Below are 23,623 nucleotides of genomic sequence, written 5' to 3'. Positions count from 1 at the left end.
AATTGGTGAAGAGAAAATTATTCTTGGATTTATATCCCAAGAAAATCACCAGAAGTTAAATATCTCTTGCTAAAGGCTTAGAAGACCATAAGAGCAAGGAGTCAAGCTGAATATATATAATTTGCTGTATTCTTTTTTTTTTTAAAGATTTTATTTATTTATTTGTCAGAGAGAGAGCACAAGCAGGCAGAATGGCAGGCAGATGCAGAGAGAGAAGCAGGCTCCCTGCTGGGCAAGGAGCCTGATGCGGGATTCGATCCCAGGACCCTGGGGTCATGACCTGAGCCGAAGGCAGTGGCTTAACCGACTGAGCCACCCAGGCGTCCCAAATTGCTGTATTCTTAAAGAAAAATCTTCTTTTTTTGTCTTATGGTTAATGGATATTTCTGAATAAATAATAAACTTCCTTCAAAGTAGCCATCAGGGCTAGGGACACAATTATTCTAATGATGCTATTCTAATCCATACCTTTTAAAATTCCTCTTTTGGAATTATCTTTATAGAGGCCATGTTATTTTGCCTATATTCAATGCCTCTAGTTAATATTTATTTAGTCCCTGCTTCTTGCTAGACACTGTTACACACAATGAAGATATAGTGGTAAACATGAAACACAAAATCCCTGCCTTCTCTGAAACTATTATAAACAAATAAACAAACAAATAATATTTCTGATGGTGTTAAGTGCTGACAAGAAGGAGAAAGTGAAACTTTCATCAAAGCCATCTATGAAAAACCCACAGCGAATATCATTCTTAATGGGGAAAAACTGAGAGCTTTTTCCCTAAGGTCTGGAACACGGCAGGGATGTCCACTATCACCACTGCTATTCAACATTGTAGTAAAAGTCCTAGCTTCAGCAAGCAGACAACAGAAAGAAATAAAAGGCATCCGAATCATCAAAGAAGTCAAACTCTCGGCAGATGATATGATACTTATATGGAAAACCCAAAAGACTCCACTCCAAAACTGCTAGAACTCATACAGGAGTTCAGTAAAGTGTTAGGATATAAAATCAATGCACAGAAATCAGGTGTATTTCTATACACCAACAGCAAAACAGAAGAAAGAGAAATTAAGGCGTCAATCCCATTTACAATTGCACCTAAAACCACAAGATACCTAGGAATAAACCTAACCAAAGAGGCAAAGAATCTGTACTCAGAAAACTCTAAAGTACTCATGAAAAAAATTGTGGAAGACAAAAAGAAATGGAAAAACCTTCCATGCTTATGTATTGGAAGAACAAATATTGTGAAAATGTCTATGCTTTCTAAAGCAATCTACACATTTAACACAATCCTTATCAAAATACCAACAATTCTTTTTCAAAGAAATGGAACAAATAATCTTAAAATTTATATGGAACCAGAAAAGACCCTGAATAGCCAAAGGAATGTTAAAAAAGAAAGCAAAGTTGGTGGCATCACAATTCCAGACTTCCAGCTCTATTACAAAGCTGTAATCATCAAGACAGTATGGTACTGGCACAAAAACAGACACATAGATCAATGGAACAGAATAGAGAGCCCAGAAATAGACCCTCAACTCTGTGGTCAACGAATCTTTGACAAAGCGGGAAAGAATGTCCAAGTAAAAAGACAGTCTCTTTAACAAAGGGTGTTGGGAAAATTGGACAGCCACATGCAGAAGAATGAAACTGAACTACTTCCTTACATCACACACAAAAATAGCCTCACAATGGATGAAAGACCTCAATGTGAGACAGGAACCCATCAAAATCCTTGAAGAGAACATAGGCAGCAATCTCTTCGACTTCAGCGGCAGCAACTTCTTCCTAGAAACATCACCAAAGGCAAGGGAAGCAAGGCAAAAACGAACTATTGCGACTTCACCAAGATCAAAAGCTTTTCCACAGCAAAAGAAAGAGTCAACAAAACCAAAAGACCACTAACGGAATGGGAGAAGATATTTGCAAATGACATATCAAATAAAGGGCTGGTATCCAAAATCTCTAAAGAACTTATCAAACTCAACACCCAAAGAACAAATAATCCAATCAAGAAATGGGCAGAAGACATGAACAGATATTTTTGCAAAGAAGACACCTAGATGGCCAACAGACACATGGAAAAGTGCTCAACATCACTTAGCATCAGGGAAATACAAATCAAAACCACAATGAGATACCACCTCACACCAGTCAGAATGGCTAAAATTAACAAGTCAGGAAATGCCATATGTTGATGAGGATGCAGAGAAAGGGGAACCCTCCTACACTGTTCGTGGGAATGCAAGCTGGCGCAACCACTCTGGAAAACAGCATGGAGGTTCCTCAAAAAGTTGAAAATAGAGCTACCCTATGACCCAGCAATCGCACTACTGGGTGTTTACCCTAAAGATAACAAATGTAGTGATCCAAAGGGGCATGTACACCCGAATGTTTATAGCAGCAATGTCCATAATAGCCAAACTATGGAAAGAACCTAGATGTCCATCAACAGATGAATGGATAAAGAAGATATGGTATATGTATATGTGTGTATAAATATATATATGTATATATATAAATATATATATATGGAATACTATCCAGCCATCAAAAGAAATGAAATCTTGCCATTTGACATGATGTGGATGGAACTAGAGGGTATTATGCTAAGCGAAATAAGTCAATCAGAGAAAGGCAATTATCATATGATCTCATTGATATGAGGAATTTGAGAGGCAGAGCAGGGGGTTGTGGGGGGTAGGGAAGGAGAAAAAGAAACAAGATGGGATCAAGAGGGAGACAAAGCATAAGGGACTCAATCTCACAAAACAAACTGAGGGTTGCTGGGAGGTGGGGGGTAGGGATAGGGTGGCTGGGTCATGGACATTGAGGAGGGTATGTGCTATGGTGAGTGCTGTGAAATGTGTAAGCCTGATGATTCACAGACCTGTACCCCTGGGGCAAATAATATATGTTAATAAAATAAATAAAATAAAATAAAGGAGAGAGTGATTTGGGAGACTGGAAATATTTTAGACAGAGGGGTCAAGGCATGCCTTTCTGAACAGGTGAAATGTGAAGAAAAGGAACAAGCTTCCTTAGGATCTGGGAAGAATGATCTAGGGCCCTGAGAGAAAACTGAGATTGCTTCGTAACATATGGATAAATGGAAAGCTACTGGAGGATTTTCAGAAGGGCGTAACTTAATTTGGTTAATCTTTGAAAATGGATTTGAGATAAGTGGGTGAGTGTGGTGAGCCATTCAACTGAGTCATAGAATTTATGGTACAGACTGAATTTTGTAGCTGGGGAGTCATTTTTAAAATATGATTTCCAAAACTGTTGTTAGCAACAGAGGAAGACCTTAGAAGATTCTCCACACTAACCCCACCCTAAGTCCTTATGAAGAATAAATATCTTGTTAACAATGAATATGTATATAAGGGCAGTTAAGTTTGTAAAGAATTTGTCTAAGAATTGGACATATGAATTATATAAAGATAGATAATAGAGCTACTTAAGTTTTTTGTTTGTTTGTTTTTTAGGAGGGTTAAATGTGCTGTTTGATTTTTTTTCTTTAAAGATTCATTTATTTCAAGAGAGCACACGCCTGAACAGAGGGAGGGGCAGAGGGAGAGAAGCTCAAGCTGACTCCCCGCTGAGCATAGAGCGCTACTAGGGGCTTGATCTCACAACCGTGAGATCATGACCTAAGCTGAAACCAAGAGTCAGATGCTCAACCAACTGAACCACCAAGGCCCCCTTATGCTGTTTCATTTTTTAAAAATTTTTCATGAAAACTGTAATAGTACACTTGAATCTAGAGCTTGTCTAAATAAACACATACTCAAAATTAGAAGAGCCTAACATAATGCAGTCTCCTTGAACCCTAAAAACAGAATTTGGTCTGGTTCATAAGGGGAACTTATATTAAATGGCTAATCTCTCTAGACATATGGAAATATGACATCCATACACATTTTTTTTCCATTTCACTTACTTTACCACTCAGACTTTGGGAATCTTCCCGTAAGTTGTCTATGACTCATCCTTGCATCAGATGACTTAATGCTTCCATCTGACTAAGAGAAGGGAACATGATTATTTAAGAAATCCACCATCCCCACTCAGGATGCCAGGAGCCTCTATGGGGCCTAATCTTGTGGCTTGGCCCTTTTCATCTTTTCTTTTTCCTTAGAAAATCAGTGCTTACAGTTGGCCTGCTAACTGGCATTTCTTTTATCCCTTGAGGGTATTTCTGGGTCAGTATGCTTTGATAGTGTATAAAAGACTATAGAAGAGCCCAGCTAGATTTCTTTGTGCAGAGCAAAACAAACCCTGTTCCTCCTCTTCCTTCTTTTCTTTTCCCTAGTAAAATTGCTAATGTTTGGAGTAGTCCAGTCCTAGCCAAATAATTATCTCACTGGAATTTTCACAAAAACACTTATCAAAAAAGAAAAAAAAACACTTATCAAAACAAGTCTGTCGTTTCAATTTTACAGATGGAAAAGTGGAGACGCACAAAAGCTTCATTTCAAGCCTCAGGTCACTTAATTATCAAGGGCAGCTGCTAAGCTCAAAGCAAAGTTTGGGCCCCAGAACGTCCTGTACACTCTTTCTGAAACACATCTCTCCAGAAAACATCTAATACTTGCTGGAGACTTGCTTCCCCACCCCCAACTGAATATTGGACACGGATACGGTGTAAGCCTTCATTGTTCCTGTATACTTGTTATCTATAGTGGTGATTTGTGTGGTTAATAACCAATTCTAGGCATTAGAGTTCTCAAGTTGGTAAAGAAAAGAGTACTTCTTGATCTTTTTCAATAGACCATTTACTGAAGGAAAGTCTGTGGTTTATGTTTGAAACTGACACTGAAAGCAGCAATTAGAAGACACATTTACCTAAATTCCTAGTTTAACACTGACAGGATATACCCCAAAGTTTACATTCCCACATGAATAAAAGCAGGATGATACCTTTAAGAAAAAAGAAGGTCTTAAGAGCACACACACACACACACACACACACACACACTCACCCCCACACAAGGCAATCCAACTCTACATTTCCTTGGTTTAGAATCTTCTCTGTCTGGTTCAGAAAAAAAGATGATCAAAATCTTAAAGTAGGTTGCTTCAGTTGGCTAGAAGGAAAGATTAAGGGTGGAATGGGAGAGATAAGAGCGGGGTTGGGGAGTTACTTGCTTATTCATTGAGCTGGGCAGGGGAAATTGGCAAAGGAATTGAGCCAGTTATAAAATCTAGGAATACTGGGGAAGAGAGAGAAGGAATGACAATTTGTAGATTGTTTTACTGGGCATTTGCGAGGGGATCTCTCTTCGCATCTTCCTTAAGTATTCAGTCTTCTTCTTCTTCTTCTTCTCCTTCTTTTTTTTTTTTTAAGAATTTAATTTTTTATTTGAGAGAGAGAGAGAGAGAGAGCATGAGCAGGGGGAGGGACAGAGGGAGAAGCAGACTCCCTGCTAAGCAAGGAGCCCAGTGAGGACTCTGGATCCCGGGACCCTGGAATCATGACCCAGGCCCAAGGCAGCAGCTTAACCGACAGAGCCACCCAGGGACCCCAAGTATTCAATCTTCTTAAAGCTCCTTTACATACAGAGAAGTCTATAGTATCCTTCAGTGATTTTTGGAGTACTGTTTTTACTTTGCTTGTAAGGTTGCCAGATTTCACAAGTAAAAACACAGGTAGCCCAATTAAATGTGATTTTCTTATAAGCAATGAATATTTTTTTATGGGTGCAAGTCAAACATTGCATGGGATGATCTTCTACTAAAAATTAATATTTGCAATTTGAATTTAACCAGGCATCCTGTATTTCACCTAAAAACTCGATTCATTTGGCTAAGACATAGATAAAACAACAAAGCTTATTTTATCAGCTTGCTTACAAATTGGAAAGAAGTTTCCAAGAGTTTTTTGGGCAGTAACAGCTGTTTCCAAACTTAGCTGCACCTTGCAACCATCTGAGGAACTCCAGATTCTGGTGATTTTGCTCGGAAATATAATCAGGGCATAAGATTTTTCAAAGCATTCCAGGTGACACTAATGTGCTCCGGTGAGGAGTTGGTGACTGATGTCCAATGGTTCTCACCCTGCACTACAAACAACAAAGACCTAAGAGACTTTTGGAAAGTACCCATACCCAGATCTGACCCCAGAGCAAATAAATGGGGGGGAACAGGGAAGAGGGATGGGTTCCCTATGATGAGATTTAGGAAAAGCTCCCAATGAATGCTGTTCCCTCAAAAGTGAGAAAGTCCTAAATTAGAGACTAAAATATGGCATGCGAGAGAGTACAACTATAGGAAACAGTTAAAAGTTTATGTTTAATATTTTACATTATGAAATTAATATTTATTATAATAAATTCAAGCAATAAAGGAGCATGTAAAATAAAGATGACTCACCCAATTCTACTTTCCAGAGGTATCCACTGTCAAAGCCTTGATCTGATTTTCTTAGGCCAAGCATAAAGGGAGGGGGAGAGGATCAATGAGAAACAAATGATATGTGTCAATTATTTCACTTTTAATGGACTAGAACTTTGTCATGTCACCACTTCAGGGAAATGCTGTGTTTCTTCCAGGCTTCACTGTGAATCACTGAAATTGGGAGCTATATAACATAAGGGGAGAAGGGGAAGAGAGATAGGAGAGGACCAGACAACCTCTACCACAATTATATTCCCGTCTGGACATCCCCCATGTAATGGCAGTGGCCTTAGCACTCCTGGCTGTTCCATCCTCTCATGCACTGGCCTCAGAGAGTAGGAGCGACTAACCCAGCCACTGAGTTGGAAAAAGGAACTGGGCCGAAGTGTCTCAGTCTACTCTTTTTGGGTCTCTTTGGGGAGGCAGCTTATCTTGCAGAAGGCACACATTCCTAGCTCCTCTTTGGGGTATGTTTTACAGGGACAAGCTTCTACCAGGGATCACTCTGGTTTTCTAGCTCTGCCTGAGACAGAGAGGGTAATTCTGATTCTACACCATTCTGTAAACCTTTGCTGCAAAGAACACCACATGTCCTTAAAATAGCCTTATCAGAATAAAAATACTTTGTATTTCCTTTCTGTGTCTATCTTGCAAGTGGTTTCATTCACAAAGTAATCTCTCAAAACACCAGCAATATATAGTTTCCCTTTGAAAGTTACAGAGCTATCAGTAAAGAAAACAGTGTAAGTTCTCCCTGATTTTCATGTCAGGCAGGTCTCATGACCACATCTCAAACCAGTGGCATGAACATGTCATAAACAGAAAATCACAAAACCAAATGGAATGGGGAGAGATATGCAAACATATGAAATGCAGAGAAAAACAGAAAATTTTTACTAGTAGAGAAAATAATAGCAAAGCAATCGAAGGGAATAAAATAGACACTGAAATCTGACAGGAATATAGCTGTCAACTTGTATGCCTGATTCCTGAATAAAATATTCCCCATCAAACCATGTCATCTGTATGCCACCTGTCAGGCCATCATGAAGCTACATTAGGTCCCATCTAGGCAAGCGTGTGCTCAATTTCTCATTAGCTGTATTAGGTTTCCCTACTTAGGGTAATGGCCTCATTGTCTTTGCTGGACTGACACTCCTTTTGAACTGACAATAACGGTTCTTCAAAGCAGGAAAATCTAGCAAACAAATAATGGCCTTTTACAAGTACATATATACACAAATAAATATGCATATACACATGTCCATCATTGTATCAATGGATGAATGGATGAATACATAAACTTCTATGTTCCCCACGACGTAAACAATTTAAGTATTTCTGTTGCTGTTGTAAGACGGTAATTTAGTTTCCTCTGTATAGTTAGACTGTGAAATTACTCTGGTTTATTGAGGTAGACTATAAGTATGTACTTAAAACCGCGTTGGAACATTAGAACACAGAGGGCAGCGGCCGCCAGATCCGTACCATGGTTCCAAGCCCGAGGCTCGCGCTGTTCCTGCAGCTCCTGGTGCTGGGACTGGAGCGGGCGCTCCTGAGCGCCTCCGCCCAGGAGCAGGTGCCAGGCACCAGCCCAGCCCTCGGGACAGCTCCTGGAGTGCAGACCTACGCAAGTTCACGGACTGCACGTCATGCCCCGCCAGCGACTTCACAGTGCCTTCTGCCTGGGCTTCTCCGCAGCCCCTCCAGCTTCCTGTGGAGTTATTCTTAAGAAAATACATTGCAAGCCCTAAGGAGTAACTGTGCAAGCAGCTGAAAGGTAAGCCGCATTCCTGTTCTCGGGCTATTGAACGCAATGGCCGGGTTGGGGCAGGATCCCACCATCTCCATGACACACGATGCCCAGGGACGGGGCATAAGCTAGGAGCTATGAAAGGATGTGACCCTCAGTCCCTCCTTTCTGCACCTGGAGACTGCTAGCCCAAACATCCTGCTCCTCCCTTATCCCAAGACTAACTCCCTGCGTTCCTTCGCGTAGGGGAGAATGCAAACCTGCTTTAAGATATTTGCCGTCCTGTGTACTCCTTAGCCACGCTTTGGGGCATCTGTCCTTGCTTTTCTGACACACACACACACACACACACACACACACAAGCAGCTATGTGCAGGATTCAGCTACTGCTGCTCTTGATCGCAGAAGCAGCGTTGCACGGCCGCTCGGATTGGTGTAGGAGAACTTTCAGTGCGCGACTACACTTCCATCCCGCTGCTGTGGCCCATCTTGTAGCGAGAGAGGGTGGGGTGGGGAGGTAGCCTAGCCCTCCCGCTGGGTGGGACTGCTTTCTGGCTTCTTGGTCTGGAGCTGGTGCTGCAGGAAAGTGAAGTTTACTAGTCCCATCCAGGAGGCCGGAGGGAGTGCCTTACAGAAAGGACAGGGACTGTCCCGCGCGCCGGCCAGCAGGAGGCCCCACCCATTTCATCATCCATCCATTCATTCTTTCATCAGGAGCCAGCCCCTGCCCCTCAGTCTGCCCTCCAGACAGCCAAAGCCAGACTCTACCAAACAGCGGTGCGGAAGAATGGGGGCGGGTATGACCTTTGTGAGGCCTGGGTCTCTGCTCAGAGGAGCCTTAGAGGGTCTGCGACTACCCTGTCTCTGGTTCCAGCATAGAAAAGGAGACCTGCGCTGGCTCACACCAGACAGTTGACACTAAGAAACCTCAGCATTCGCACAAGGCCTCCGCCTCCAACACCACGCCCAAGGCTTGAGGGCCAGGTTGACACAAGGGACAGGCACACCGCCAGGCCCCACCCTCTCAGATGTACCGAAATTCCACCCCAGCCCCTCAGCCTGAGGGATTAGGCACCGGTTCCTAATGCTAGGGGACTGGCCCTAAGATGCCCCCCCACCCCTTCAAATGAGGGGATATTTATTTGGGGGACAAAGTTTGGAGGGGAGAGAGAACATATTAATAAAATCAATTTCAACTTTAAAAAATGATTTAGAACATTAGAACAATTTGAAACAGTTTTTTTTTTTATTGCTAAGATTCCAATGTTATGAAAGATGTTGCATCACAATGTTTTTAAATCACTGTTAAATTTTTGGTGCGGTGGAAGGAAACTGGAATATAAGTGGAGATCTGTACTTTTACTTTTGGTTCTAAGTACGAATTCATGGTGTAACTTTGGGCACTATCTGGGCCTCTCTCAGTTTCTTCATTTATACCATAGAGTGTAGAGTAGACAGTCCTTAATGCCCCTTTAACTCCAAAATCCCTTGATTCTATTTATTAAAAGTTCTAGATTAGTACCAATATATTCTTGGCTGAAGAAAAAAACAATGAGCCGAGTTTACTGAAGAGCCCATGAGCTGGTGCTGCTCCCTATAGTAGACTAACAAGGGTTGGGGGGCAAAATCAGAGAATTATTTTGTCATTCAAATTGCTTCTCTCAGTCTCTCTCTATGGGCCTATTCCTTCATAGTCAAGAATTCTAAAACAAAACAAAACAAAACACAAAACCCAAAAAACCAATTTCTATTTGTTTCTAACAGTTATAATGAAAAGAATTAAAACTCAAATAAATTATGTTGAATAACTATTAGCTAAGACAATTTGAGCAAACATGTTAAAACTACTCAAGGCGAGGATTGTTTCTATAATTTTCCAAAATAAATTTATCTGAGCCTGGATTGCAGGAGAGATGGCACCTTTTTAGGTGAATCTCTTTTTATCTAACAACAGTATTAGAAACATTAAACATATTTTAAGAGAATCTGGAATTCGATAATATGATAGAAAAATAATTAATATACATAATTTCAAATAGAAAACAAACATTTAGTTGTAGATTAGGTCTACACAAATACTAATAATATGAAAGTTCAAATTGTTTTAAATTTTGTGTTTACATTAAAGCATTATCCCCTGAATATTTTATTTTATAATAAAATTATGTGCTGTTAAAAAATAGATCAGTTCCATTGCTGGCAATATTGCAAGATCATCTTAAAACCTAGCATGCGTACAAAGTCTAGCTAAAGTATAACCAAAAGCTATGGAAATGGAAAGTGCAGCTCCTAAGAGAGTAAGAAAATTTAGTAGAGGTCAAAATCAGGCACAATCTGAAATTTCTGACTATTAAACACAGGCTGACACTTGCTCTGGCATCCCAGAGAAGAGTTACCAATCTTTATTGGCCGTGGCTTAGATTTCAGCTGCTAAGATGAGACGGGAGATGAGCCATGGGCTGAAGCAAAGATGTAGCACTGGAACAGAGACTAACAATAGAATGGGAACTTTCAAAGAGATACACTTCAGTATAAAGTGTGAGCTAGAAAAAAAAATTCCACTGGCAAATAGAGCTCAAGAGAAAGTTTGTTCAGGCTTGTGCTACAGGTAAAGAAAAAAAAAATTGTTCACTGAGAATTTGTAACTAAGACTTATCCTCATTGTTTTGGTTTTCCTATTTAGAATGCATACATCCATTGGGAAGCAGCAAACTGACAGAACAGCATAAAAGTGGTCTTCGGTCAGAAACACCACCGGGATACTAGCAGAAGCAAAAGCACATCTCTAGGAGAGAGCATACCCTTAGACAAAACCCCTCGAAGCCGTGTGGGCGTCCCATCATAAACCTCAACTTGAGAGAACACATGAGGTAACATACCACCATCTTCCTTTATTTCTGTTTCCTATATTTCTGAGTTAACACACAATGACAAACCACATATCGCACAGAGATGAAAGCAGCACAGGGCATAGTGGTTTAGAATGTAGCCTCTGGAGCCACGTCAAATAATGGTTTTGTGGACGTAAGCTAGTTGGGTTCCTTGGTGTAAGATACTTAAACCTCCCCTTTTTAAAAATTTCATCTATAAAACTGGGGTTTTTATAGTAATCTTATCTCACAGGATCATGAGAATTGAATGAGTCAGTACATAGGAAGTCCATGCAATCAGAATGGTACCTGCAGTATAGGAGCACTAGAAAGAGCTGGCCGCTACCACCACCACCACCACCACCATCATAGTTCGTTAGTTGCTCACATTATACCCCCTGTCTCATGATTAGGCTCTTTTCCCTCCACAGGTGCCTGGATTCTTATTCATCTATGCTGGAATTGAATCGTGAGGTAAACCCAGCAACTGCACATCTCAAAGTTGTATGAGTTCGTATGACTGGCTCCCTTGTGGAGAAGCAGCAGAACGAAGAACTGTAAGAAAGTTTAATGGGCAACCACTAAGCAAGGTAATTACAGAATATTTTAGAATCCACTGCTTACTTTTTGTTTAGATAGTATGTGAAGAGGCACCACCACCACCTCAACCTTAGCACCTACCCCATCTCTGCCACACCCTCCAGTGAAGACGCACCACCACGCCATTCTGGACCATTGGAAAATGGAGTGAGGAGATTAGACTGCCTGATCAGATTTCTAGCGGGACTTTGAGACTGGGCACCTCTCCATGCTCTTCCATGAGCTGTGCTGTTTTCCAGGAGCTGTCATGTGAGAAACCTTTTATCCAATATTTCAATTTTCCTTCATTGCAATTACAACAGGGAGGGGGAAATTCCTTAGCATCCCATCTTTTGCCATTACCTCTTGATGAAGTTTCTTCCTCTGAAAAAATGGTATTGATGTTTATCTCATGATGCAGATGTGAGAATCAAGTAAAATATATTTTCAAACAGAATAATTTTTATCTTATGTAATAATTCTTTAAATCTGTGCTGTAATTGCATACTTACTGGCTTTATCCTTGCTGAGGGATAGAGGACTACCCTTCATTTCTGTCTCCTTTAATACCTGGCATAGTGTCATGCATGCATTAGAACTATTTTCACTCATTCGACAAATATTTGTTGAAGATCTCAGATGCACCACTCTCTTGGGTTCTGTGTTTAACTGTAATAAACAATCAACTCCTGCTTTGCTTGATGAAAATTTGCTAAATTGACCTTTTCAGTTGTACTGACCATGTATTCAACTTATAGACAAGACTGTAAAATGCATCTTATTCACCTCCAGCAGTGCCAGGAAGTGTACCTGGGCAAACGACACAACCAGCCAGCCTAAACCTTCTGATTGAATGGGGACAGAGATACATTAGATGGCACCTGAGATGGTGCGAGGGACATGGTCTTTACTGAATGTGCCAACATACCATTGAACACATGTCCATGTGGTGCTCAAAGATGGGTATTTTCTTTAAAAGTCTGTCTCATCCATAAGGGTAGTATTTGTGTATTTTTTACCTTTGCATTACCCTCTGCCTTCAGAAATAGTTCAATGCCTGAATTTAGGAGGTGCTCAATAGAGTAATTACAAATAGAATGAAATAGTGGAGAGAGGGTATATTTTTTAAACAGTAAAACTTTTTACTGGTTACTATAACAAATATTTCAAAAATATAGCCACTGATTGCTTTGTTATTCATTGCGCAGATACTGAATGAATGCCTAAGAGGTACTATTCTTAACCACGCTAAGTGTTATCATGGATAATACTGTGCTATCTCACTGATACATACTACATTGGAATGTATTATTCTGTTTTTCTCTTTTCTGGGGTTTCTAAGACATCTAGAGGCAAATAAATGGGAAACAGGTTCTGTGAAGGTCAACCAAATTATGGGAAAGATTCACTTTCAGTGTTCGTTATCACTAGCCAAAAAGTTGTATTTGGTTTAGTTTATTAAATCCATACCTATGGATTTTCCAAGTTTGCATCTTCCAATATAAGTTAAATTAAACCTTAAACACTGGGGCAGGGGGCAGCAGGTCCTAAAAAGCAGCCAGCTGTCCCAGCAGAGCAGGCTGCTATCCCTGGAATCACTGCTCATTCTATACTTGAACTTAGTTTAACATCCAGCTGGTTGAAAAATTAGACTGGTAACCAGCTTATTGTATACTTTTTGGGAAATCTTGTCATTAAAATTGTTTTAAAATGCATCCTTTACTGACAGTTATAAATTCCGGCAGCTTTCCTGCATGACACACTACTGCTGAAACCATACCTAAATTTTAATGAGTCTTAAGTAAGTGTAATCGGAATAAGCATTTATAAATAACTTGGTTATATCAGAAAGCTAGTTACTACTATAAAACACTACAAAAATGACTTTATTGGAATTAAACATATAAGAAAACAAGGATCCTGAAGGAAACTGATATATAATAAGAAATTCCTTAAAAAATCCCTTTGAAGAAAAGTGTTAAAAAAAATAACTGTCTTAGTCCATTTTGGCTGCTATAACAAAAATATTATAGACTGGATGCCTTATAAACAGCAAATTTATTTATTGCAGTTCTAAAAAAGTCCAAGATCAAGGCCCCAGCAGATACTGTGTCTGGTAAGAGCCAACTTCCTGGTTCACAGATGGCTATCTTCTCACTGTGTCCTCATGTGGCGGAAGGGGCAAGGGAGCTCCTTACCTTCTCCTTCATAAAGATACTAATCCATTCATAAGGGCTCCACCCTCACATTCTGATCATCCCCCAAGTCTCATCTCTAAATACATCACATTAGGGGATTAGATTCCAACATACTAATTTTAGGAGACACAGACATTCAGTCGATGGCATTCCACCCCTGGTCAGGACAAAATTCATTCATTTCATCCTAACAGCCAAAAAGTCTTAACTTGTTCCAAACTCAAAAGTCTGAAAGTCCAAAGTTGCATCTAAATCAGAAAGGGGTAAGAATCAAGGTATGAGTCATCCTGAGGCAAAGTCCTCTCCATCTAGGAACCTGCAAAACCAAACAAATTATGTGTTTCCAAGATAAAATGGTGGCACAGGCACAGGACAGACATTCCCATTCCTAAAAGGAGAAATAGGAAAGAAGAAAGGAGTGACAGGTCCCAGGTAAGTCCGAGACCACACAGCACAAACAACATTAAATCTTAGGGCTTAAGAATAATCTTTGACTTAAAGCTCTGTCTTTTGGGCCCATTGGGATGGCCTTGCACCCACAGGGCTCAGCAGAATGGCCTTCCCTGCAGAGACTCTCTACCTGGGCCCTGTGGATCTCCAGGACTGGGGTTCAAAGCCCAAGTTTTGCCCAGATGGCCCCTTTTGAAGCCAAGGTGAAGGCAGCCATACCCCCTTGACCTATGCACCATGAGATAAGGCCACATGGACCTGTACTCTCTGGACAGGTGACCAATGAAGTCCATGCCACACCAGGGCACACAAGAGCCACAGCTGGGGTGGCAGAAGCACATGGCAAGAGAGTGCAGAGAGCAAGGGCCCCCCATGTGAAGCAGTGCCAGGTACTGTGCAGAAAGTTCCCATTGGTATTGAAGGCCCTTCCTTTGAACCACTCAGCCCCCTAAGCCTTTGCATTACAGGCCTGTCACGGGAGAGGTGGCTCTGTTGACCACTGATGTGCCATCAGGGTCATTCTTCCACTGTCCTGGAGAAGAGTTCCCTGGCTTCTGTTCAGAAGGTTCGCTCACACTGATCTTCTTATCAGTACTTTGGCCATACCCTCAGTGTTCTCATTTGTTGCTATACGGATAGGCTGAAAATTTCCCAAGTCTTTACATTCTGCTTCCTTTTGCTTGCCAATTCTGCCTGTAAGTCGTTTCTCACTGCTTGCATTTTACTGTAAGTCAGAGGAACTAACTGCACCTTCAACACCCTGCTTAGAACTCGCTTCAGCTAAACATCCAGTTTCATCACTTGCCAGTTCTGTGTTCCACAAAACATGAGAGCATGAACATAATTCAGCCAAGCTCTTTGCCACTTTATGGTGAAGAGGGCCTCTCCTCAGGAACAGGTTCCTCATTTCCACCTGAGGCCTCATCAGAATGGCCTTAACCGCTCACGTTTCTACCAACATCCTGTCCAGGATTACTTAGCTATAAGAACACTGAGGCTTCCTCTACAGCTCTCTTTTCTATCGGAGCTCTCACCAGAATCACCTTTAAAGTTCTGTTAAGATATCGAGGCTTTTTTTTTTTTTTAGAATGCAACTCAAAATGCTTCCAGCTTCTCCCCATGACCCAGTTCAGTGCTGCTTCCACATTTTTGGGTATTTGGGACAGCAGCACCTCCAATTTCTGACTGAATACATTTGGAAATGTATAGTATATAAATGTATTCCAAATGAATACATTTGGAAATACTGTGGACTGGGTGGCTTAAACAACAAGTATTTCTCTCTGACTGTTCTGGAAGCTGGGAAATCTAAGACCAAGGTGCTGGCAGGTTATAAGGACACTCTTCCTCCTGCATGACCCAACACTGCCCCAACATCATACACTGGGGTAAATTCTTAAGTTTGGGGTGTGGGGAGGGATACAAGCATTCTGTCTACAACAAAGACTCAATCCCAAGTCAAAAAATAGAACAGTATTTTACTATAAACCAGATTATATTTATTTAAAAGCCAAAAACAATATGAAGCACGAAAACACACAAATTTCAGAGAAGTTTTTGTTTTTAGTCAATCTGATCAATTTTACACAATGAAATACCATTAAGACATACATAGAAACCATGGTATAAAAATATAAGACACATTGCATTACCTTTTTTTTTTTTTAAAGATTTTATCGATCTATTTGGGAGAGTGAATGACCATAAGCAGGGGGAGCAGCAGAGGGAAGGGGGAAGTAGGCTCCCTGGTGAGTAGGGAGCCCCATGCAGGGCTCGATCCTAGGACCCTCAGAATCATGACCCGAGCCAAAAGCAGATGCTTAACCAGCTAAGCCACCCGGGCACCCCAAGATACATAATACTACTTTTAAAGAAAGTGGAATTATAACTGTAAGAGACAACTTAATACCACAAAAACTATAAGCAGAAATTTAAAATGTAATATGTTAAAAATAATTTTTTTTTTTTTTTTTAGTATTATGCAGCAGGTCTTGGGATGTAGGAATATGGGCAAGTAAAAAGAAGGTTTATAGAGATAAACTTTCTCAGTACTATTTGTCTGATTTCATACATAAAATGTCAAACATTATTATAAGAAATAATATATACGTCTAAGACTGCAATTATACTTTCAAATATAATTATTTTTTTAGAAAGCAGCAATTTTACTTTTTTTTAAGAAAAAGCTAGTAGTAGCACCTAAAAATAAAAATTACCAGAAACTGAGTAAAACAACTTTACTATGAAAAGATAAATATAATTTAAAAATGAAGCACCTTTCTTTGACTTCAAGAGGAACTATGGGCAAACGCCCTCATCTCTGAATAATCCCATTGGAGAACACTCAGGCTTGTTTTACTTAACAAGAAGAATACATTTCATTCAAAATACTGGCTGTGTTGAAAGAACACAGTCCATGTCCAGATAGGAAGGTAAAATGCAAAAGAGGCAGGTTGACTCATTAGAGTTTATTCACTAATACACTATGCTTTTAAATAGATAATAAAAACAAGTACATACTTTAACTATGGTGATCCTACATAATTTTACTGGTCAGCTACAGTTCACAGAGAAGCAGCATGTTTGCTGTGTTTTATTCTTTTCTTTGCATAGATACAGATTTATCATCTAAATTAAAAGCAGCTAAGAAATATTAAACAACATCAAGATTTAGAGGTTTTGCTTTTCCAAAGTGCTACACAGAATGTCACATTTCAAAATTTAGGAACAAAACCCTAACTCTTGCTATTAAAAAAACATAGTGGTTATCAGGGATCTTCTTGGAAGGTTAAAAAAGAAAAAACAATTATCTTCTCTGTGTTACATCAAATGAGAAACAAAGGTTCAAAAGGCAATCTTAGAGATTTGGCCAAACATATTTTACATATAAGGCATTTGTGACCAAGAGAGATGAAACAGATTACATGCAACCTCCTTATAAGGGTGCTCATATCTCTAAGATGCTCAGAGATCTAGACTGGCTGTAGCCCTTGTCACACCTCTTTTCCTGAGAGTCTGACCCTGACTCCATATACAGGCAGGTACTGACTGACCATGCTGATGAATGAGGGAGTATGCATGGAAAATACAAATCTTATGATTAAAAAAAAAATGTTTTATTTGGTAAAAAAATGAAAATTTCCAAGGAAACTTAGAAACTTGCAAAACAGGGTTTTGACACATATGCACAAGTAAATGTTTCCTTGTACAATAAACACATAGTGTTTCTGTCTGTCTTCCTTTTTGTTTTTAAAGATCAAGAGTATCATTCTTTTCACCTGGAACCAAATTTGTCTCCAGTAACAGGACAAGAGGTAGGAGAGGGAGGACAGGGTTAGGGATAAAAGCTTTATTACTCTATCTCAAAGATTGCTCTAAAAAGCTCACCATTTCATGACCTATTAATGTGAGAGCTCTGGGATTCGTTTTCCCTTATGTCATGGTAAAGTGTTTTCAAGCTTACTGTAATGTGTTTACCTGGTTATTGAGTCATAGCTTTTTCAAGGTGAACGCCTAGTCTACCAGAGGACAAATGGACAGATAAAATCAACTGAAACATGTTTAGATTGTATTCTTGCTCTTACACTCTTAGCCTGTTAGAGCTAATACCCAGTGAAAAAAACCTGCAGAAGCAGACACATATAATTGCAAATAATTCAGGGGATTACAAGCCCGATTCAATTTTCTACTTTTTTTATTAGCCATAATTGCTGATTTGCTGTGTCCATCTATCTTGATGAATGTTGTGGTGGAGACCTTTCAAAATACATGAAGTCCTGAAATTAGAAAAATAATTATAGATACATATATTTATATATATATTATATATAGAGAAAGATAACTGTATGTATATAGATACATACATAATTAGATGCAAAGCATGAAGTATTATCCTCATAATTTATCAGGTGCCCCTGATTCTAATTAAGAATAAATAAATCTAATAAAACCTTTATAAAAAGGACCTAATATGAAGACCAGCAATTACAGACTTGGAACTGTTGGTAGCCAATAATATCTCCCTTTGGGGATTCCGATTAACAAAATCTTCATTGTTAAAAGGAAGAAAAACTGGACAATCAATATTAAATACGTTAAATATACTAACTGCAATATGTTAGCTACATTTTGAAGGTAAATATATCCATTTTATTTCCACGTAACCACTGATCAGTCAGGGTTACAGCAAGGGAACTGTACCTAAATAAATCGAAGGAAGATACAATACCAAGGAGCCCACTGACAGAGAGGTAGCGGGGTGGGGGGAAGGGACATCAGCTTTGGGTTATTGATTTCATTAAGAAGTCATTGGCTAGGCATCTTTAAGTAATGGAAAAGACAAACAACATGCAATGAGGACAAGTATACCCATTGGATGCCCCATATTCTCCAAGTACTCTTCTGGCCCCCCTACTCCTATGATAGCTCACGTTCAGTGCCCTGAACAACGTAAGTATTTTTACCTCCATTTTATAGGTAAGGCAAATGAGGCCTGAAAGTGCTAACCGCTTTGCAAAATACACAACTAGTCAGCGGTAGAGACAGACACTGTCCTAGTTTCAAAGTTTACTGCCTTTCTCTTACACTATAACTGCATCTCATCATAAAGAGTGATTCTCTCAAGACAACTCAAAAGCAAGACTTACAATGAGGAAGCAAGCTCCAAAAATCATGGCTTTCATCTTCACATCCAGGTCTAACGGGAAGTGAATTTCAAAGTGGTCAGCGTCCCCCATTGCTGATAAGAGACCGTTCCACTTCCTAATAATACTGCCGATGCTGGACATGCCATCAAGGGATTTGACCTAGAAAGATAAGAATGTGACTTTAGGATGACTGAAAAATATTATAATATATATTTCACTCTTCTACTTAGAAGCAGCTTGTACTGCCATAGCATAAATACAGGACAGGAAGTAATAAATTACTGTAAAGTAATAGGGAATCATGGCCAAGAAGGCTTAAGTGTCTTGCAACTGGTTAATAACTGAGCTGGGGTATATCTGACAGTTTTGGGGCTGGTGATCTTTCTTCATCCTCAAATGAGGCATGATTTGAATTGATTCTGAAGTTCTTTTTCATACAGTAAAGGGTGGGAATTGGGAAGGAGTCTCTACAGTCTAGGGAAACACATAAGCAAAAGTAAGGAAGCATGGTTCTATGTACTTCACAAACTTCAAATGATCATTCAAGTTTCTGTGTGCCAAATCCACCCTGTCTTCTTAAAGCATGTAAGAATTCCGAGGGGCTTCAGCTTCCAAAAGGGGGATTCTGACTCTTGCCAGAGGGACAATACCCAAATACTAACTTTGGGTGATCAAAATGACCCTATACACCTGTCCCTAAAATCTGGCTTATCTATATTTTCTATTTCTCTACAATGGTCTTTTAATAAATAAGCAATACTTAACTAAAAAAAGAGTTTATTGGGTGTCATAGGAAATATATGAATGAGCAAATTTAGATAATGAGGCTTGCCGAAATTGCAAGGCATTCAAGAAGGATTCTCTAAGAAGCTCAGGAAATATTTCTAGGAATCTCCTTTGTCAGATTTGTAAGATAATAGGCACTCATTTTGGAGTCACTGGGATAGAGGCAAAACAAGAGGATTTTTCATTTTTCTGAGAAAATATAACCTATTATGAGTTTTATCCTTGTTATCAGTGTTATCCTATCTCATAAGGACACAGACAATTTCTACCATGCAAATAAACAATATGTACAATCTCGGGGTACTCCAAATGTCCTGTGATATGTGGGGTACTTTCATCACTCAGGACCTACATCCCAATCCTGCAAATCGTTGGTAAAAATGGTTAATTAAATCTAACCAAGAAGAAAGAAATGGATTCAGTTGGGCTATTTACTTTCAGGTTTAGTGTTTTAAATGGTTTCTTCTTATCTTTATCAAACACTGAAATCATAAAAAAAGTAGCTCACACTTTGGAAAACTGTAAGCAATCCACGAACAATACATTGAAAATGATTTGATGTCAACCAATAACCCTTTCCTCATTCTGTTTTATTCATTCACATGAAAACATAATCTGAAACCAACTCATTCCCAGGTCTGTTAGTACATGTAGAAAAATAGTAAAATTGTCATTTTTACATTTGTTTACCTCAAAAACCGAATCCGAACCACAGCCGTAGGTTGAACATGGCCCGCGCACTCTCATCACATTGTCTTTCTTCTCATTCTGGATGCTGTAAACTGCCCTGCACAGGTTCCAGTGTTCCGCAACAAAGCCAATGGTGACACCGGGAGGACACTGTACCTCCAGCTGCAAATGAGGAAGTGACAGAGGGGAGGAAGCTATGCACCAACGTATATGTGGACACACCACCTAGATGTGCTCTGAAGTCTTTCAAGGACTAGAAACAATGTTACTGGTAGAGAGTCTTCCATTTTACCCAGGTTCGCTCTTATGGCTGTAGGTGAGAATAGCCTTGAGAGCTGAGGTCACCTTTCCCATGGGAACAAAAGGACTGCTTGCCATAAAGGACAGTTCTCGAAGCTCAGTATTGCTCAGCTGTATGCAGCACCTGCTTGGGCTCCTCTGATTCAACCCTATAGACCTTGGAAGCAAGGGGACTGACCCCACATACTGCTCATGGCACTCATGCTGTTTACTGTGCTGTAGTAACGTTCTTTGTCTCGGCTCTAGGTGTCTCACGTCTTCTGGCACAATTCATGACAAAGTAGCAAGGTAACATCTTAGATTTGAATCTCAGACAAGAAAATTATAAGAGAAAACAGAAAGAGGCATTCTGAAAACTGAATATTGTGAAAACAACAGAATGTGTGAGTGAATATATAAAGCCATTTTATTTGTTTATTTATTTGACAGAGAGTGCAGCAGAGCGAGAGGGAGAAGCAGGCTCCTCACTGAGCAGAGAGCCTGATATGGGACTGGATCCCAGACCCCAGGATCATGACCTGAGCTGAACGCAGACATCTAACCTACTGAGTCACCCAGGAGCCCCTATAAAGCCATTTTAAAAAGAGTTTCAAAATTGTCCATGGCCCTGTTTTAGCTAAACATCTTTACAATATTCCTTTGTGAAGAACTAAGATCTTCATATTTATTAATAACAAGAGTCACAAAATTAAATTATTTAGTAAAAGCCCAGAGTTAAAGTTCTACTGGTAGCTTTTCTGGTGTCATATATAGTTTTCTAAGAGTTTTGAGTCCACTAGATCTCAGCATGGGGCAGTACCACATAGCTTCATGAACTGTCAAGTCAAGATACAATGTTTTAAAAAAGATATAACTGTTCATATATATACATTCACACATATACATAAGCATACACATTTGATAGCTGCCTAGCATTAAGATCTTATACAAGTATAGGCCTAAGAGCTAAAAAAAAAAAAAAACCCCACAAAACTGTATACAAATAAATTACTTAAAAGATTTATTTGAAGGGCGCTTGGGTGACTCAGTCTATTAAGCATCTGCCTTCGACTCAGGTCATGATCCCAGGGTCCCAGGATGGAGCCCTGTGTCAGGCTCTGGCTCAGCGGTAAGCCTGCTTCCCCCACTCTCACTCCCCCTGCTTGCATTCCCTCTCTCACTATGTCTCTCTTTGTCAAATAAATAAATAAAATCTTTAAAAAAAAATTCATTTGAGAAGAAAACCCAACTCATGAATATGAAGAATTCCTAGTATATCCCAAAGGACTAAGAATTAAAGGTGAAGATTCATCTCAACTATCAGGCCATTATTACAAAAACAGTAATGATAGAGGAGGAAGACACCTGGGAACAACGTTCCCTGAGCACTGTACTATCTGCCAGGTACTGTAATGAACAGTTAACATTTATTTACTACTTAATCCTCAAAGCAATCCTGTTTACAGGTGCTATTATTACCTCCATCTTATAGGAAATCAAAACACAGAAAAGGTTGTAAATAAATTAACATTTAGTATGTGCTGGCACTTACTATGTCTTTAAAATATCCCAGGAATCCTATGGGGTATTGTCACGCATATTTATGTACCAGAGCACTGAGGCCCAAAGAAGTTAAGTAAATTGCACAATTTAAGTAGGTGACATATCTGGAATTCAAAATTCTGGTGGACCTGTCACTAAAGCTGCTTCTTTCCCTGCAGCAAACAGCCTTCCTAGAGCCACATGGGTTGTAGACAAGGAACCCAACTGTAACTCAGAACGCCTGCTCTGTAGGTCCGGCCCTCAGGGGACTGTAACCTCACCAGGCACTTCATCTTTCTGAGCCACCCCTTCTTTATCTGTGGCAAGTGTGGACTGGCTTGGGCGTAAAGTCATCCAAGGTCTCCTCCAATTCTAAAAGTATTCGATGATGTCTAGCGACATCTTATCTGCAGATACGTAACTACATTTAAACAAATGTGTGCGACTTCTGTTTTAGGTCATAAATACATTTCCAATTCATTAGACACAACTGACAGAATTATGGTCACTGAATAAATAACCCTAATTTGTGCTTGACCCCCCAACTAGCACTGGAAGGCAAGAATCCACAAGAAAAAGCCCTCTTAGTTTTTCCTTGCATGACACAATGTAGCCTGCCCCCCCCCCCCCACTCTCTTCTTTCATTCTGATCATCAGAGCCAGTGAAAATCCCCTCCTGTGTCATTCTGGAAGGAGCACAAGCATGCTGTGAAGACTTGGATCAGGAAGAAACCAGGGATAAGACCTGCATTCTCTGACCTCTTGCCTGGCAGAGGGACAACAGAGGCAACAGCAGGTGCATCTGAAAGGTCTCTGCATTGTCATGATTTCTCGGCCCATACAGTCAGTGACCCGGAGGACGAAGGGCCTTAGAGTCCGATAAGCATTTCTGGTAAAGTCGTCTGTGTCTTCAGTTACGATGTAAACCATTTGGTCCAGATTGTTTTTAATATCATATCTATTATTGGTTTCAAAAGATGTCATCACTAAAAAAAATAAAATGAGAAAGACACTTTAAATTAGAAGCAGTTAAAATGGGCCTCAAGAAGTCCTTCTGTAGTATTTCTTAGGGGATTAAAGCAAAATAGCTTTTTAAAAATTTAAAGTGAAATATTACAACTGATTAGGTCACCAAAATAATTCAGACACCCAATACGTATTTAGTAATTTTGATTACGTATTTAGTACGTATCTAAATACGTATTTAGTAATTTTAGTAATCTAAAACATTTCTTTTAAGGAGGTAGTATAAAATGATTTTTAAACTTTTCCACATAAATGCAAAGACTAAAACTATATTCCTGGAATACCCGAATTTAGAAGACTTTAATTATAAAACCATTTAAATGAAATTATACATTTTACCATCAAGTAGTCAGCTCAAGAAATATACTGAGACGGTCAGAGTCATTCCTAATTGC

At 39.7% G+C, this 23,623-nt stretch overlaps 1 protein-coding gene across 1 annotated transcript in view; it reads right to left on the bottom strand.

The window, feature by feature from the left end:
* Window positions 1-16,510: 16,510 nt before the first annotated feature.
* LOC111149575 (phospholipid scramblase 4) overlaps window positions 16,511-23,623 on the bottom strand; it is a 45,286-nt gene continuing 38,173 nt past the window's right edge. The window contains exons 7-10 of the mRNA XM_022506691.1: window positions 22,962-23,188; window positions 20,382-20,543; window positions 18,906-19,064; window positions 16,511-18,035 (exon numbers count right to left, since the gene is read on the bottom strand). Of these exons, the coding sequence (XP_022362399.1) occupies window positions 17,988-18,035; window positions 18,906-19,064; window positions 20,382-20,543; window positions 22,962-23,188 (596 nt within the window). The 3' untranslated portion in view covers window positions 16,511-17,987. The remainder of the gene's footprint in view (window positions 18,036-18,905; window positions 19,065-20,381; window positions 20,544-22,961; window positions 23,189-23,623) is intronic.

This window comes from Enhydra lutris, unplaced genomic scaffold, assembly GCF_002288905.1.
Source record: "Enhydra lutris kenyoni isolate GAN:26980312 unplaced genomic scaffold, ASM228890v2 scaffoldscaffold2, whole genome shotgun sequence".
Classification (NCBI taxonomy): domain Eukaryota; kingdom Metazoa; phylum Chordata; class Mammalia; order Carnivora; family Mustelidae; genus Enhydra; species Enhydra lutris.
Note: the sequence above shows the minus strand (reverse complement) of the source record. Positions and strands in the feature narration are given on the sequence as shown.